Raw genomic sequence first — 17,144 nt, forward strand, 5'->3', positions numbered from 1 at the left:
CCTCCCCAGTCCAGGGGAAGGATACTGTAAAATCCCCATTCCCTCCCCACTCCAGGGGAAGGATACTGTAAAATCTCCAATTCCCTCCCCACTCCTGGGGAAGGATACTGCGAAATCCCCATTCCTTCCCCACTCCAGGGGAAGGATACTGCGAAATCTCCATTCCTTCCCCACTCCAGGGGAAGGATACTGCAAAATCCCCATTCCTTCCCCACTCCAGGGGAAGGATACTGCGAAATCTCCAATTCCCTTCCCACTCCAGGGAAAGGATACTGTAAAATCTCCAATTCCCTCCCCACTCCAGGGGAAGTTTACTGTCAGCTGGGACTCAGGAGGCAGATAATAGATGGGGTGGGGCCAGCCAGAGGTGGTATTTACCGGTTCTCCAAACTATTCAAAATTTCCGCTACCGGTTCTCCAGAACTGGTCAGAACCTGCTGAATACCACCTCTGATGCATCCGTGCGTACACACACACACACACACACACACACACACACACATACGCGCGCGCGCGCACATACACACACACACACAAATAAACACAGGTTTTATTACTAGGAACCCCCTAGAAATAGCTAAGAATGAATTATAAGGAAATGGAATAAATGGTACCCTTGCTTTCATATATAGAAAATATCTTCTAATATTGTTTCGCTCTAGTGCTTAGAACAGCAAATCTTTCTAGTCCAAACACATCTCATTTGTAAACAAGGTCCAATTCAAATTTGCTTGAGCAAATACACTTAAACTTATTCATGTTGATATTCTGAGATTACTGTGAATAAAATTGTCACAGGCAAAAATATGTTTCTGAAATAACATGCTTCTCAATGTCGAAGCTATTTGTTAGACGTCTACTTATTCCTTCTTGCTGCCGTTTCCTTCAGCATCAGATTAAAAACCAGGAGGATGTGAGTTCTAGTCCCACCCGAGGCACTAAGTTAGCTGGGTAAGCATGGGCCAGTCACTCTTACTTAGCCCTAGGAAAGAGGCAATGGCAAAACCATTTCTGGGGGGCGGGGGAAAGTTGGCAAGAAAACTGCAGGGAATTATCCACGATGAAACGGAGGAAGGAAAAAAAACATATTTCTCTGTTCTGACCCCCTTTCTCCGCTCGTTAACAGACGACAGTCAGACAGACTTAAAAGGAAAGAACTTTATCAGCCTCAGCTCACGCTGGCTGCGAGCCCAAAAATAAACATAAATAAAGTCTCTGGCAAGAAGATAACAGAATGCAAAAACAAAGATCTCTTACAAAGCAAATCACTTCTCCAAGTGTCTCTTTGAATCAGGGTTACAGAAAGCAAATCACTTATCCAAGTGCCTCTCACAAACAAACCACGACCGATGATCAATGAACCATGCACGAACGACGAACGTTGACTTCTGCAACCAGGGCGTGGCACCATCAGTCCTTTTATCTCCAGAACCCCACTAACGAGCCCCAGCTGCATTGTTATTCCTGCATCCCGACTCAACTCACAGCAAACTTCTGCTGAGTCACAACATTTCTCTATGCTGACTTTTTCTTCCTTGGTGGATCTGATTCTTTGATAAAAATAGAAGAAAGAAAGTGTTTGCTGCAAGCATCATCCATAAATTGGAGCTTTGTTGCTCTAGGACTGTGATGGCGTATCTATGGCACCCATATCCCTTCTGTTAAGCAATTAAACCTGAAAACAAAATCCCTTGAGATGCCACCAATATTTCTTTGAACCGAACCTTCAGATAAATTGGAATCCCATATAACTATTTCAGGAAGGGAGTCCTATAAACTCAACCTTAGAGCACTGATAACAGCTTACCTCTGGGCGTAGCATAATTTATGAGGAACTGCCAAAGGCAATGGCCTGGCCCCATAATTCAGTAGGTTTTCATGGGATGCCATTCAATAGGAGTCTGCTGTTCTATGAAAGTCAAAGAAAAGATTGGGGAAGGGAGTTGTACCTTATTCCCAGATGCGGTTTTTTTTTAAAGTGGAGTTTCTCTTTGATTTCTGCCGTTCTTCTCTTTGCTTTCTGAGTGCTTGGCTTTCTTTCCAAACCGCTCCGAGAATGCCGGCGGGAGGTTGACCTCCACTTTCTGAAAAGGTCATCCTGCTACAGAATCATTGACCGGCCTCCCTGCAGTCTCCTCGGCTCAGAAAGCTTTGGCTAGAACTCTTAAAGAGTTAATCTGTTCACCGAGGCAATCATATGTGCCGGAAGAATGCACTGGTGACGACTGATGACTTCTTCTCTCTCTCTCTTTTTTTTAAAGACTGTTCCAGATCATTTCCCTCTCCATCTCACCTCCACTTGTCGTCTCTTCTCTCCGAGATCATCAATTTTGCCCAAAGTGTTCTGATCTAGGCTTCCCAAAAGCACGAAGCAGACTCCTTGTCCTAATAAAACCCCTTTCATTTAGGTTAAAGGGACTTCCTCTCCAGCAAAGTCCCGGCCAAGAGTATTGTTAAGGAACAACTCAAGAGATTTCACAACTACAGACCTTTATCAGGCTTGGAGGGTTGCCAGGCCGATATCTTCCAAACGCCAAGCTATAGCAGTAATTACTTGGCAAGAAGTCAGGAACAGATCTTCACCCTAATGAATTGAACTAAGTGTCTTCTGCAAACTCCCCTCCCCTTTCGGTCCTCTTTATTCCCTATGGGAGGGGCCATTCACCGTCCACCTGTGGCTTTACTCCCGAGTTGTTCCTTAACTGTTCCCTTCTCCTGGCAGCTCTGTGCATGTGCACACTGGGAACAGGCTCCAGCTGTTCTTCTGCCCCACTGATCTCCGAGTCCGAAGGCAGCTGATAACTGTTAGACGGCCCTGGCCCCATCTCTTCCTCCAATGCAGAGCCCTCGTCAGAGCCTTCCCCAGACTCCAGGACTTGCCCATGTTCCTCCCCAACCTCCTCACTGTCTGAGTCGGCCACCAGCTCTGCTGACTGCTGGTGGGCCACAACGCAAAGGAGCCTCTGATTCTTTAAAATAATTGAATAAGCAATTCTCCTTCCTCATCCTTCCCAAACACTCTACCCTCGACCTTCTCTTTGAACTTTGGGTTTGTGTATGTTTGTTTGTGTTTGTGTGTGTGACATTTACATTATCATGTTTTACAGGCTTATTTCCATCTGGGCATCAACGAAAAATTGGGACTCTCTGGAAGACCCGACCGGCCAATCGGTTGTCTTGGAACATCAAAGGTTCTTACCGAGAATTACTGTTCTGCACGGTTTAGTTAGCGTAAATATTGGAGAGGGTCTAAATTATTCCCTAAGTGCGGCAAGAAATTTGGAGTGAAGCCTTTTGCTCCCTTTTCAGGAATTAGGCCCTTTGAGTTTTGCATGGTTTATAACTGAAATTGCAAATGTTATCTAAGACTAGCTGATCACCCGGCATTTCCCAGGTATTTATTTATAGGGGGGAAATGTCTGGACCAAGCGTAATTTCTAATGCTGGATTTTTCCTTTTACCAGAGGGAGCCCCCTTGTGGAGTACTATGAAACCATTACCATGGCAACGCCACTGTGCTGTACTGCAGAAGCTATTTTAAGGCACAACAGGCTGTATCTTAACCGAACAGCCCCCCCACCCTTGAGGGGTGTTGCGGTTCCACAAAACTTTTAGCTTGGCTTACTTGAATGCCTCAATAATAAAAAATGCTGTGTTGATTAGCTTTAACTATAACAGAATTTAGTGTTTTCTCTCATAAAGATGAAGCTCTGATTGTCTGTGTTTCGTGGATCTGAAACATTGATGGTTTATTCTACAGATTTATCGTATACTGGGGAAAACGGTGGTTTGCTACCCAATCATCTTTGACCTGAGTGATTTCTACATGTCGCAGGATGTCATGATGCTGATTGATGATATTAAGGTATTTTCTGACGAAATCCGATTCTGCTTGTATGTTTTAATTTTAAAAGCTTAGATACTTCAATCATAGATTAAGTCTTGTACTTTATTGGTCTGGGAACAGAAAGATTTTTTTTTTAAAAAAATGAGAAGGCCTTTTACTCAATAAGGAAGGGACACAATTGCTTTCTCCAGAATCTTGTAGCTAAAGTTGAATTTATTTGCTTCCTTAACATAAAAGAAAACCTCACTTTAAAAAAAGAAGCAGGCATAATTTGAACTGATTTGCATTAGATTGGATTATATAGCTAATTCCATATATTAGCCACAAAGTTGAAAGTTACTGCATTTGGAGCCAAGAACATTTGTGGATTGCTTTTCCTATAAAAATATTCTTTCACTATAAGATGCCGCCCCTTTTCTTATTTTCTTAAGAAGCACAGAAATGGGTCAAAGAGAAATCCAGCATGAAGCAGACAGATTTCGAGAAATGCCCTCCACTATCAAATAACCACATTAAAAGGGCCCAAGTATCAGTATTGGCTTTCTTTGTAAAAAATTAAATTGAGGATTAATCACGCAGCTGTAAATGGGGAAGGAGAGAAAGAGAGACAGAAAGAGAGAGGTGGGGAGAGAGACTGAAGTGATGCTGAATTGATCAAAGTTGCTAGAAATCTACATTTAGCTGGTAAGCGTTACTTTCCTAAGTGAGGAAAAAAATAATCCTGGTGCTCCAGAAGGAAATTACAAAGTTGTTGGAAACCCCAAGGAGAGATTTTGATTTACAGCATTTTCAGCATCTGCTGGTTTGTAAAGATTGGGTTGGATAATCAGGGAACACTCAGTGCCAGAGAACAGAACTCTATTTTACCTTTCAAAAAATATTCTCCCTCCCTCCCTCCCTCCCTCTTTCTTTCTTTCTTTCCTTTTCTTGTTTTCTCTTTCTTCCCTCCCTCTTTCTTTTCTTTCTTTCCTTCCTTTCTTCCCTCCCTCCCCTTTTTTTCTTTCTTTCTCTTTCTTTCTTTCTTTCTTTCTTTCTTTCTCTCTTCTCTCCCTCCCTTTCTTTCTTTCTTATTTTCTTATTTTCTTTCTTTCTCTCTTTCCTCCCTCCTCTTCCTTCTTTCTTATTTTCTTTCTTTCTCTCTTCCCTCCCTCCCTCCCTCTCTCTCTCTTTCTTTCTCTTTCTCTTTTTCTCTCTTCCCTCCCTCCCTCCACTTCTTTCTTTTTATTTTTGTTCTTTCTTTCTTATTTTCTTTCTTTCTTTCTCTCTTCCCTCCCTCCCCTTCCTTCTTTCTTATTTTCTTTCTTTCTCTCTCCCTCCCTCCCTCCCACCCTTCCCCCCTTCTCTCTCTCTCCATTTGAATTCCCTCAGTTTCCATGGGGTTTTAAGTGGATTGACTTGGTGGTTTGCATAAAAAAAATTGGAGGATAAAGAAGGTTTTGGAGACATCGACAGTGGAACGTAACTCCTGCCACCCTCTGTAAATAATTCTTTTCAGTAGGATAATAAAGATTATCCCTGAAGAAAAAGAACATTCCCTAAAATGCCATTTCAGTAAATATTTCTGACATGGGCCTCCTAAGAAATTCATTAATGTTTGTGGCCAATGAAGCCTTTTCTACAGAGTTCATTTCCGTGTTACAAATCATCTTCAGGAATCACCATATTGCACTGATCCAGATCTGTTTTAGATTGAAATTTCATCCTATATACCAGTGTTTTTCAACCTTGGCACTTCAAGATGTATGCACTTCAACCCACAGAATTCAGTGCATTATATGCATTATATATACAAGGGTTGAATTATATGTAATCTCTACCTCTATATCTCTCTCTCTGTCTTTCTCTGTCTCTGTTTCTATCTCTCTTTATCTCTCTGTCTTTGTCTCTCTCTGTATCTCCCTCTCTCTGTCTGTGTCTGTTTCTATTTTTCTCTGTCTCTCTCTGTTTGTTTCTCTCTGTCTCTCTCTCTCTCTCTCTGTGTCTTTGTCTCTGTGTCTCTCCCTCCCTCTTTCTCTGTCTCTTTCTATCTGTCTCTCTCTGTTTCTCTCTCTCTCTTTCTTTGTCTCTCTCTGTGTGTTTCTCTCTCTGCCTTTGTCTGTCTCTGTTTCTATCTTTCGCTGTCTCTCTGTTTCTATTTCTCTCTGTCTCTCTCTTTCTCTCTCTCTCTCTCTCTCTCTCTGTCTTTGTCTCTGTGTCTTTCCCCCTCTCTCTCTGTCTCTGTTTCTATCTGTCTCTCTCTGTTTCTGTCTCTCTCTGTGTGTTTTTCTCTCTCTCTGTCTGTCTCTGTCTCTCTCTCTGTCTCTTTCTCTCTCTGTGTCAAGGTTCCAAGTAGCAGACTCAACAAAATCAAAACTCTGAGGTCTTTGTCTGTCTGTCTGTCTGCCCCCCTTTTTTTCTGTCTTTCCCTGTCTCTCTCTCTCTGTCTGTCAACTATCTATGTACCAGATCTAAATTGCATTGTATATACCGTTTCTCAATCATGGCCACTAGAAGATATGTGGACTTCATCTCCCAGAATTCCTCAGCCAGCCATACATGCATTCAACACATCCACACATTCTCACCTATTGTTTTGTTTTGCTCATTGGATTATTTTTTTAAAAAATTGCAATTTACGCTGTTTTAATATTTTTTCTCCTTTTGGGGGTGGGGGCTTTATTTCCTTAGAATGCTTTGCAGTTCATTAAACAATACTGGAAAATGCACGGCCGCCCTTTATTCCTTGTGCTCATCCGAGAGGACAATATAAGGTAAGACTTCGCCCATAGAAACACACACACACACACACACACAAGATTCCCAATGCTCGGACATTTGAGACATTTGCATAAAACCTTGCATGTTTCTTTTACATCAGGGGAAGCAGATTCAATCCCATACTGGACATGCTTGCCTCCTTTAAGAACGGTGTGGTCGGTGGAGTGAAAGTTCGTGTCGATAGGCTGCAGGTATAGTTGTCTTTTCATTGATGCATGGCATAAAATGTAATTAAATAAAATGTAACTGATGCATGGCATAAAAGTTCAAGTAATCAGAAGGTATTGATGTGTCTGTTCTGACCCAGCTACCCAAACATAGCAAACCCTCTGGGGTGAACTCAAAGATTCCTTTGAGCACCAGCAGCACCAGCAAAAGGTTTCAATCTCACTGCAGGCTAACAAGTCTGTCCAGCAGGGAGATGAATAGTTGTCTGCCACATCTATTCACCTCCGCCTTCTGCCTTTTATCCCCAGAGCGTGGGTGGGGCTTCGGTAGCAGCGGTGGCTCCTCCTTCCCAAGGACCGGCCCATAGATTTCCACTGCCCTTCTCTCCTCTGCTTTCTGTGCATCCACACATCAGGCACAGGACCCAGCTGTTCCTCCTCTTCTTCACTTGGAATACTACATTCAGTTTTGGTCGCCACGATGTAGAAAAGATGTGGAGACTCTAGAACAAGTGCAGAGAAGAGCAGCAAAGAGGATTAGGGGACTGGAGACTAAAACATATGAAGAACGGTTGCAGGAACTGGGTAATGTCTAGTTTAATGAAAAGAAGGACTAGGGGAGACATGATAGCAGTCTTCCAATATCTCAGGGGTTGCCACAAAGAAGAGGGAGTCAAACTATCCTCCAAAGAACCTGAGGGTAGGACAAGAAGCAATGGGTGAAAACTAATCAAGGAGAGAAGCAACTTAGAACTGAGGAGGAATTTCCTGACAGTGAGAACAATTAATCAGTGGAACAGAAGTTGCCTCCAGAAGTTGTGAATGCCCCGACACTGGAAGTCTTTAAGAAGATGTTGGATAGCCATTTGTCTGAAACAGTATAGGGTTTCCTGCCTAAGCAGGGGGTTGGATAGAAAACCTCCAAGATACCTTCCAACTCTGCTATTGTATTGTATTCCTCATCAGTCATCTCCAGACTTGGGGGCTGTTGACTCTCATAGAGTAGAGTAGAGTAGAGTAGAGTAGAGTAGAGTAGAGTAGAGTAGAGTAGAGTAGAGTAGAATAGAATAGAATAGAATAGAATAGAATTCTTTATTGGCCAAGTATGATTGGACACACAAGGAATTTGTCTTCGGTGCTTTTTGTACATAAAAGTTATAAGAGATAAATCATGATCATAGTCATCATAAAAATGCATTCATCATAAATCACAACATACAAGACTTAGCAATAGAATCAACAAAAACCGTACTAGGAAACGAAATAAAACAACATACATGTTGTTTATGTTGTAAAGAAGAAAAAAGAAAATTCTAAGAAAAAACAAATAAAAAAATCAGGCCATGTGTGAACTCGCTCAGTTATGCTATAGCCATTAAACCATGGTTAACTGGTTTAAGGCAAAGTATTAAACATGCATAAAACTTCTTTATGTATGTTTACAGTTCCAGGCAATGTATTAATCCCGTTCTTGTCTTCAAAATCAATTCCAACACTTCCTATTGCTTGCCAATTTAGGGGTTCAGTTCCATGCAATGAGGAGGAGATAACAGTGATGACAACTGATAAAACCCAGCTTCTGTTTAGACAATGTTTGGTTCACCAGTTTTGTGTTCCTTTCTTGTTTTTAAAAGTTGTTGCTTACGTCCTTAATAAATAAAGGCTGCCAGAATCTTTAGCATCTGGATAAACTGCTGGAGAAATTGTGCTATTTTCAACCTGACCTGCACACAATTACTTCCCAGATTTAAATAATGCAACATTTTCTTTTGCTAAGGCTTGAGCATTAATTTCCTAAATTACCCCACTGTTGCATTCTTGGACATCGTCCATTTCATTATAGAAAGAGGAAAAAATTGAAATAGTGAGATTATGAAATGCTAATAATGCATTATCTATTAGAGGGAATATATGTTCGTGTTCATAATTTACTTGCTGTTTTTGCATTTGTATGCAGAGAGTTAGGCCTTTTAGACATCAATTCATAGAAGAGTTATATAATTTTGCATGAAAATACCTTCCATTTTGGTCGTAAAACTACAGTTTCCAGGCTCGGCTGGAATATTTTCCCCATTTATGGGCTATAATAAAGTTATTACAATTTGTGTTCAGATATACAAGATAAACGGGGAATATAAAGATCAGTATAAAACAGGTAAATCAAATTATGACAGAGAGGCAGCCTTCCCATTGCGGCGGCACAGTTTTCTTGATATATTTCGCGATATAAATGAAAAGTTACTCTAACCTTATGTCTATTAGTTTTGCCTCACCAATGTGAAACCCTTTTTCATCGGGAAGCTTAACGTTGATTCAGGGTAATCTGTTGTCCCCTTAGAGATCTATTTGAATATTCAAAGGATTAAGAGCAGATAATACGTAAACCTGATAAAATATTAATAAGAAAAAGGGCATCGTTGTTCTCCAGCAAAACATAAATATTTGGGGAGGGAAATTGAATTGGACGGTTGGGAGGAAGAGATAGACAGCTAATCCTTCTTTCTCCTTCTGCAATAAAATCCTGGGGGGAAAGAGGGGCTAGAAACATACTTTAACATCTGAAGTAACAGTTGCTTACGATAATAAAAAAAAAAACAAAAGTTCATGCCGTATCTAGAGGCTAGTCTTATAGGGCCTGATGGCACAGATGGCACACAGAGCCAGTGCTGAGGGCATGCAACCCCTTGCCTTTGTTCAGTTACACTGTGCATTAGCGCATGCCTCCTGCCAGCCAGCTGGTTTTTGAGTCTCTGCCACACATGCATGGGGGCGGGGCACATGTGGGAGATGTGCATGCATGCGCGGGGGTGGGGGAGCACTGGGGGTTGCGTGCACATGCACGGGGAGGCAGGGCACATGGGGGGTGTCACACGTGCATGGCATTAGGGGTGCAGGCATGCACATTTGGCATACGGCAGTGTAAAGTTTAGCCATCACTTATAGGGGCAACTTTTTTTCCGACCAGCCTTACTTTGTGCAAAAATTATCATCTTCGTGGGATTTAGAATTTGTGTTATATATTTTTTGTTGGTCACACAGTCAGCCAGATGTTTAAACCGGAATTGGCCTTTTTGCTCCTCTACTGAGTCCTTCCCAAGTAGCTGGGATAGACAGATCTAGTTTAATAATATTAAACGTACCATTGCAGGATGTAAAGTGTTCTTTTTCACTATTAGTAGTATTTGTTATTTTCCCTCTGCAAAAATCTCAGAAGAGCCTTTGAATGTGCTGGCTCTCACATATTAGAGGGACCGTGCGAGTAATATTCATGATTTAGGATTATGTATGTTCAGAGTTAAAAGTTTCAGAAGCTTAGGATAACTAGGAGCTGAAATACAAAGGGTTGGGGTTTTTTTTAAGTTGAGGAAATTAAAAAAAAAATCATAGTTGCTGCTGAAGCTCTGATATGTTAATCTATTCTAACATTTCTGCAGATCTTCTATATGCTACAAAGCTCTTGTATCTGTAACCTTCAATTGAAAGAAAATTTTAATGACGGTCAATTAGTACAATCTGTTAAAAAAGAACTTGGCTGCAACATGTATGAACAATAGCGAGCAGGGTTTATTTGTATTTATTGATCTCCTATATCCAGGCAGCAGATATTGAAAAAGATTCAAATCTCTCTTTCTCTTTCTCGCTTTCTTTTTCTGTCTCTGTCTGTCTCTTTCTCTTTTTCTCTCTCGGGGGGGTGGGGGGAGAGACAGAGAGACAGAGACAGACAGAGAGAGACAGAGAGAGACAGAGAGACAGAAAGAGAGAGACAGAGAGAGAGACAGAGACAGAGACAGAGAGACAGAGACAGACAGAGACAGAGAGACAGAGACAGAAAGAGAGATACAGAGAGAGAGACAGAGACAGAGAGAGACAGAGAGAGACAGAGAGAGAAACAGAGAGAGAGAGACAGAGACAGAGAGACAGATAGAGAGAGAGACAGAGAGAGAGACAGAGAGAGACAGAGAGACAGAGAGAGAGACAGAGAGAGACAGAGAGACAGAGACAGAGAGAGACAGAGAGACAGAGAGTGAGACAGAGACAGAGACAGAGACAGAGAGAGACAGAGAGACAGAGAGAGAGAGACACAGAGAGAGACACAGAGAGAGAGACAGAGACATAGAGACAGAGACAGAAAGACAGAGAGGGACAGAGAGAGACAGAGAGAGACACACACAGAGAGAGAGACCACTCTCTTCCTTCCTCTCCCCTCTGTTTCTCTCTCTCTATTACCTGGCTGACCATTCCATCCATCCATCCCTCCATCCTTCCATGGTTGTCTTTTCAAAAGCAGTTTGCAGTGTGTTATTATGCATTATTACAGCAAACTATGGATTTCCCATGTTTTCTACTAAATGCTGTTTTTATCTTCCATTCCTCTTCTGTATTTCAGACATTAATATCTGGAGCGGTGGTTGAACAATTGGATTTCTTAAGAATCAATGACACAGAGGAGTACGTATATCTGAAATGATAGTAAAACCATAGCTTCACGAGCCTCCGATGGGCTTTCTAGATCATTTGTCTTTGTTCAGCATCGTGTTAGAAAGGTACATCGTGAAAGCATCTGTTAGATTTTTCAGGCTCCACGATATTTTTTTTCCTGCAGGCCTCCGGAATTTAAGAGTTTTGAAGAACTGGAGCTTCCCAGACATTCAAAAGTCAAGAGGCAAACCAGCACGCCAAACGCAACTGAGTTAGAACAGCAGCCAGATATTAATCACAGCGACTGGAAAAACAAGCCACTGCATGAGATACTTCAGAAACTGAATGTGAGTTTCTAAACGCTTGATCTGTGGTGCGTAAGGAAGAAAGTCACAATCACAATGGTGGATCGATCAGAGAAACACTGATTTGATCACTTACCTTCTCATTTATACCGAAAAAACTATTGTATTTTCCAGTTCTCTAACTACTATATTTGGTTCCAACTACCAAAGTGAGAACTCCTTATAGAAATCAAGGAAGACATTCCCCATTTGAAAAATGTCTATCAGTTAACATTACTTATCAGGATAGGAAAAGTTTGCAGAGGGTTGCTGTGTCAGAAGAGACCCCTCCATTTAGCAATAGCACTTAGACTTATATACCGCTTCACAGTGCTTTGCAATCCTCTCTAAGCAGTTTACAGAATCAGCCTATTGCCCCCAACAATCTGCATCTCGTTTTGCCCACCTCGGAAGGATGGAAGGCTGAGTCAACCTTGAGCCTGTTGAGATTCGAACTGCCGAACTGCAGACAGCCGGCAGTCAGCAGAACTAGCCTGCAGTACTGCATTCTGACCATTGTGCCACCATGGAAAGAAGGAAAGAAGGAGGGAGGGAGGGAGGGAAGGAAGGAAGGAAGGAATATATATACCACTTTACAGTGCTTTACAGCCCTCTCTAAGTGGTTTATGGAGTCAGCATATGCCTCATTTTACTGACCTCGGAAGGATGGAAGGCTGAGTCATCCTTGAGCCCGGTGAGATTTGAACTGCCGAACTGCAGGCAGTCAGCAGTCAGCAGAACTAGCTTGCAGTACTGCATTCTAACCATTGTACCACCATGGATGGAAGGAAAGAAGAAGGGAGGGAACGAGGGAGGGAGGGAGGAAGGGAGGGAGGGAAGGAAGGAAGGAATATATATATATATACCACTTTACAGTGATTTACAGACCTCTCTAAGTGGTTTATGGAGTCAGCATATTCCTCATTTTACTGACCTCGGAAGGATGGAAGGCTGAGTCAACCTTGAGCCCGGTGAGATTCGAACTGCCGAACTGCAGGCAGTCAGCAGTCAGCAGAACTAGACTGCACTACTGCACTCTAACCATTGTACCACCATGGAAGGAAGGAAAGAAGGAGGGAGGGAGGGAAGGAAGGAATATATATACTACTTTACAATGCTTTACAGCCCTCTCTAAGTGGTTTATGGAGTCAGCATATTCCTCATTTTACTGACCTCGGAAGGATGGAAGGCTGAGTCAACCTTGAGCCTGGTGAGATTTGAATTGCCGAACTGCAGGCAGCCGGCAGTCAGCAGAACTAGCCTGCACTCCTGCACTCTAACCATTGTACCACCATGGAAGGAAGGAAAGAAGGAGGGAGGGAGGGAGGGAGGGAAGGAAGGAAGGAAGGAAGGAAGGGAGGGAGGAATATATATACCACTTTACAATGCTTTACAGCCCTCTCTAAGTGGTTTATGGAGTCAGCATATTCCTCATTTTACTGACCTCGGAAGGATGGAAGGCTGAGTCAACCTTGAGCCCGGTGAGATTCGAACTGCCGAACTGCAGGCAGTCAGCAGTCAGCAGAACTAGACTGCACTACTGCACTCTAACCATTGTACCACCATGGAAGGAAGGAAAGAAGGAGGGAGGGAGGGAAGGAAGGAATATATATACTACTTTACAATGCTTTACAGCCCTCTCTAAGTGGTTTATGGAGTCAGCATATTCCTCATTTTACTGACCTCGGAAGGATGGAAGGCTGAGTCAACCTTGAGCCTGGTGAGATTTGAATTGCCGAACTGCAGGCAGCCGGCAGTCAGCAGAACTAGCCTGCACTCCTGCACTCTAACCATTGTACCACCATGGAAGGAAGGAAAGAAGGAGGGAGGGAGGGAGGGAGGGAGGGAAGGAAGGAAGGAAGGGAGGGAGGAATATATATACCACTTTACAATGCTTTACAGCCCTCTCTAAGTGGTTTATGGAGTCAGCATATTCCTCATTTTACTGACCTCGGAAGGATGGAAGGCTGAGTCAACCTTGAGCCCGGTGAGATTCGAACTGCCGAACTGCAGGCAGTCAGCAGTCAGCAGAACTAGACTGCACTACTGCACTCTAACCATTGTACCACCATGGAAGGAAGGAAAGAAGGAGGGAGGGAGGGAAGGAAGGAAGGAAGGGAGGGAGGAATATATATACCACTTTACAATGCTTTACAGCCCTCTCTAAGTGGTTTATGGAGTCAGCATATTCCTCATTTTACTGACCTCGGAAGAATGGAAGGCTGAGTCAACCTTGAGCCTGGCGAGATTCGAACTACCGAACTGCAGGCAGCCGGCAGTCAGCAGAAGTAGCCTGCAGTACTGCGTTCTAACCACTGTGCCACCGCGGCTCTTAAACAGAAGACTCCCAGCAGGGTCTTGCCCATAGCTCCAACGAACAGCAGAGTGTGTTCTGTAAAACCTTGGGAGAATCACACGTGTCTCTACTAACCTTTTACAATTTGATGATTATTCCTCGACAGGACTGCAGCTGCGTGGCAAGCCAGATCATTCTGTTGAGCATTTTGCTCAAAAGGGAAGGCCCAAATTTTATCACCAAGGAAGGTAGGCTGGCAGGAGCCTCTTTTGCTTATCGGTTAATGGGACATGAGTTGCGAATATGCAGCGCATAAGTGGCATCACTATCTTGCTCAGGGGTGGGGTGGGGTGTATGCCAGAAAATGGAAGGAACTAAACTCCTTTAAATCCAGATACTCCTCGACTCAATGACGCTGACTGGGATGAGAATGTCCATCGCTAACGGACCCTGTTGTTGAAGCGAGTCTCGCTCAGTTTTACAAACCCTTTTGCCATGGTCTTTAAGTGAATCACACAGTTGTTAAGGGAATCCCAATTCCCCCGTTGAACCTTCTTGTTAGAAGCTGGCTGGGAAGATTGCAGGTGGCAATACCCAGGATCTCGAGACTCTGCAATGCTCAAAAATATATGGCATTTGTCAAGAGCCCAAGTCACCATCACATTACTGTGTGGATTCTGCAACAGTTGTAAATGAGAAGACCTGTATCCTATAACTCACTTTTTTCACCCCCTTCGTAACTTCAAACAATTGCTAAACGAATTGTCACAAGTCAAGACTTCCCATAGCTTGTGTGTTATTGGCGGACAATTTACAAAATGCACAGGTACAATGTATGCGGTGCCTTGCTCAATAGTAGTAACTGTGAGAGGGACTCACCACTATGTAAAAAACATGTGGAGACTCTAGAAAGAGTGCAGAGAAGAGCAACAAAGATGATTAGGGGACAGGAGGCTAAAACATATGAAGAACTGTTGCAGGAACTGGGTATGTCTAGTTTGATGAAAAGAAGGACTAAGGGTGACATGACAGCAGAGTTCCAATATCTCTGGGGCTGCCACAAAGAAGAGGGAGTCAACTTATTCTCCAAAGCACCTGAGGGCAGGACAAGAAGCAATGGGTGGAAACTAAACAAGGAGAGAAGCAACTTAGAACTAAGGAGAAATTTCCTGATAGTTAGAAACAATTAATCAGTGGACCAACTTTCCTCCAGAAGTTGTAAATGCTTCAATACTGGATGTCTTTAAGAAGATGTTGGATAACCCTTTGTCTGAAGTGATGTAGGGTTTCCTGCCTAAGCAGAGGGTTGGACTAGAAGACCTCCAAGGTCCCTTCCAACTCTCTTATTCTATCCTATCCTATTCTATTCTACAGTTCCGTAGAAACCATTGGAGGAATCCAGGTCCATCTGTTAAGATGAAGAAGGAATAGCAATAGCAATAGCAGTTAGACTTATATACCGCTTCATAGGGCTTTCAGCCCTCTCTAAGCGGTTTACAGAGTCAGCATATTGCCCCCAACAACAATCCGGGTCCTCATTTTACCCACCTCGGAAGGATGGAAGGCTGAGTCAACCCTGAGCCGGTGAGATTTGAACAGCCGAACTGCAGAACTGCAGTCAGCTGAAGTAGCCTGCAGTGCTGCATTTAACCACTCCGCCACCTCGGCTCTGGCTTCCCCTTCAACTTGGCTTGTCGGAAGGTTGCCAAAGGGGATGATGTGACCCTGGGACATTGGAACTGTCATAAATAGGAACCAGTTGTCAAGCCTCTGTATTTAAATCACCTGAGCATGGGGATGCAGCAATGGCTGCAAGTGTGGAAAATGATCATCAGTCACAGTGCCCTTGCAACTTTAATGAACCGTTGTAAGTCAAGGACTACCTGTAGAGAAAACAGTGATTTAATAGAGTAGGGTAATATTCCCAATTGGTTCGTTGCAGCCCCATCCATTTGTATTTGTATTGTATTGTATTTTATTATTTGTATGCCGCCCTTCTCCGGGAGGACTCAGGGCGGCGAACAATTCAAGGGGGAAAAAAAGGGGAACATAAAAAGACAAAATACAAATAATAAACATAGACAACAGTCACACAACCATACATGTCGAGAGGGGAGGGAACTCATCACCCCCAGGCCTGCCGGCAAAGCCAGGTTTTGACGGCTTTTCGGAAGGCCTGGAGAGAGGTGAAGGTCCGAATCCCTGTGGGGAGTTCATTCCAGAGGGCCGGAGCTGCCACAGAGAAGGCCCTCCCCCGGGTAACAGCCAGGTGGCATTGGCTGGTAGATGGAACCCAGAGGAGGCCGACCCTGTGTGATCTAATGGGTCTGTGGGAGGTAATTGGCAGCAGGCGGTCTCTCAAGTACCCAGATCCAATACCATGAAGGGCTTTATAAGTTACGACTAGCACCTTGAAGCGTATCCGGAGACCAATCGGTAGCCAGTGCAGCTCGCGGAGGATAGGTGTAACGTGGGTGTACCGAGGTGCACCCAAAATCGCTCGCGCGGCTGCATTCTGGACGAGTTGAAGTCTCCGAATACTCTTCAAGGGCTGCCCCATGTAGAGCGTATTTAAAGATACGCCCATTGGCATTTTTAAATGTCCAAAGGCTTTTTTAAAAAAATGCACCCTTAAAAAATAACCCTCAATTTGCAAATGAAAGCATAAATCCTTACGCTGCTAAAACGTCCTTATCAAATCTTGCACCTTAGTCAGTCGGTGTATTCCATTTACTTTGCTTTATTCCTACTTCAAAGACTGCTTCGGGTATTGTGATTCGAACTTCGGAACAATGGGTTCCCTCCCCATTGTGCTATAAGAAGGACTTGGGGGGGGGGGTTGTTGTTTTTGTTGTTGTTATTGTTCTGAGCATTACATAATAAACAATGAATCTCAAAAGAAGGATTATAAGCCAAAACATGTGCTAGGATTCATAGCATTTCAATCATTCTTCACAGCTGTTTGCTCCTGTTTGAGGCTAATCTACCAAATCCCAGCAAAGTTATTCTCATGGCCCATTTTTTGTTTTTAATTTTTGCTTTTTTTAATTTTTAAAAAAGCAACACAAAAAAAGAGCAGAGGAGCACCCAGCTAGCACATAAAGCACAAAGCAGCCACAAAACAACATTTTATTTGTAACCCCGGTATAACATTTTAATGCTGCAATGGTAGTTATTCAGCTGGAATCAAATTATGTAAGTGCAGGCTAGTTTATATGCTGTCAGAGTAGCTCTGCAGGTTACAACTGCTGAAGAAGAAGAAGAGAAAAATAACATGGGACAACTGTTGATTTCTGCCAGGAACCTGAAGCCTG

The 17,144-nt window shown here is 43.1% G+C and overlaps 1 protein-coding gene across 2 annotated transcripts in view; it reads left to right on the plus strand.

Annotated features, from left to right (window-relative positions):
• PHKB (phosphorylase kinase regulatory subunit beta) overlaps positions 1–17,144 on the plus strand; it is a 114,170-nt gene that overhangs the window by 66,806 nt on the left and 30,220 nt on the right. For both annotated transcript variants that reach the window (XM_032230842.1, XM_032230843.1), the window contains 7 exons: positions 3,108–3,191; positions 3,761–3,865; positions 6,515–6,597; positions 6,705–6,795; positions 11,159–11,220; positions 11,375–11,537; positions 13,997–14,078. In XM_032230842.1, coding sequence (XP_032086733.1) covers positions 3,108–3,191; positions 3,761–3,865; positions 6,515–6,597; positions 6,705–6,795; positions 11,159–11,220; positions 11,375–11,537; positions 13,997–14,078 — 670 coding nt within the window. The remainder of the gene's footprint in view (positions 1–3,107; positions 3,192–3,760; positions 3,866–6,514; positions 6,598–6,704; positions 6,796–11,158; positions 11,221–11,374; positions 11,538–13,996; positions 14,079–17,144) is intronic.

This window comes from Thamnophis elegans, chromosome 14 (assembly GCF_009769535.1).
Source record: "Thamnophis elegans isolate rThaEle1 chromosome 14, rThaEle1.pri, whole genome shotgun sequence".
NCBI lineage: Eukaryota > Metazoa > Chordata > Lepidosauria > Squamata > Colubridae > Thamnophis > Thamnophis elegans.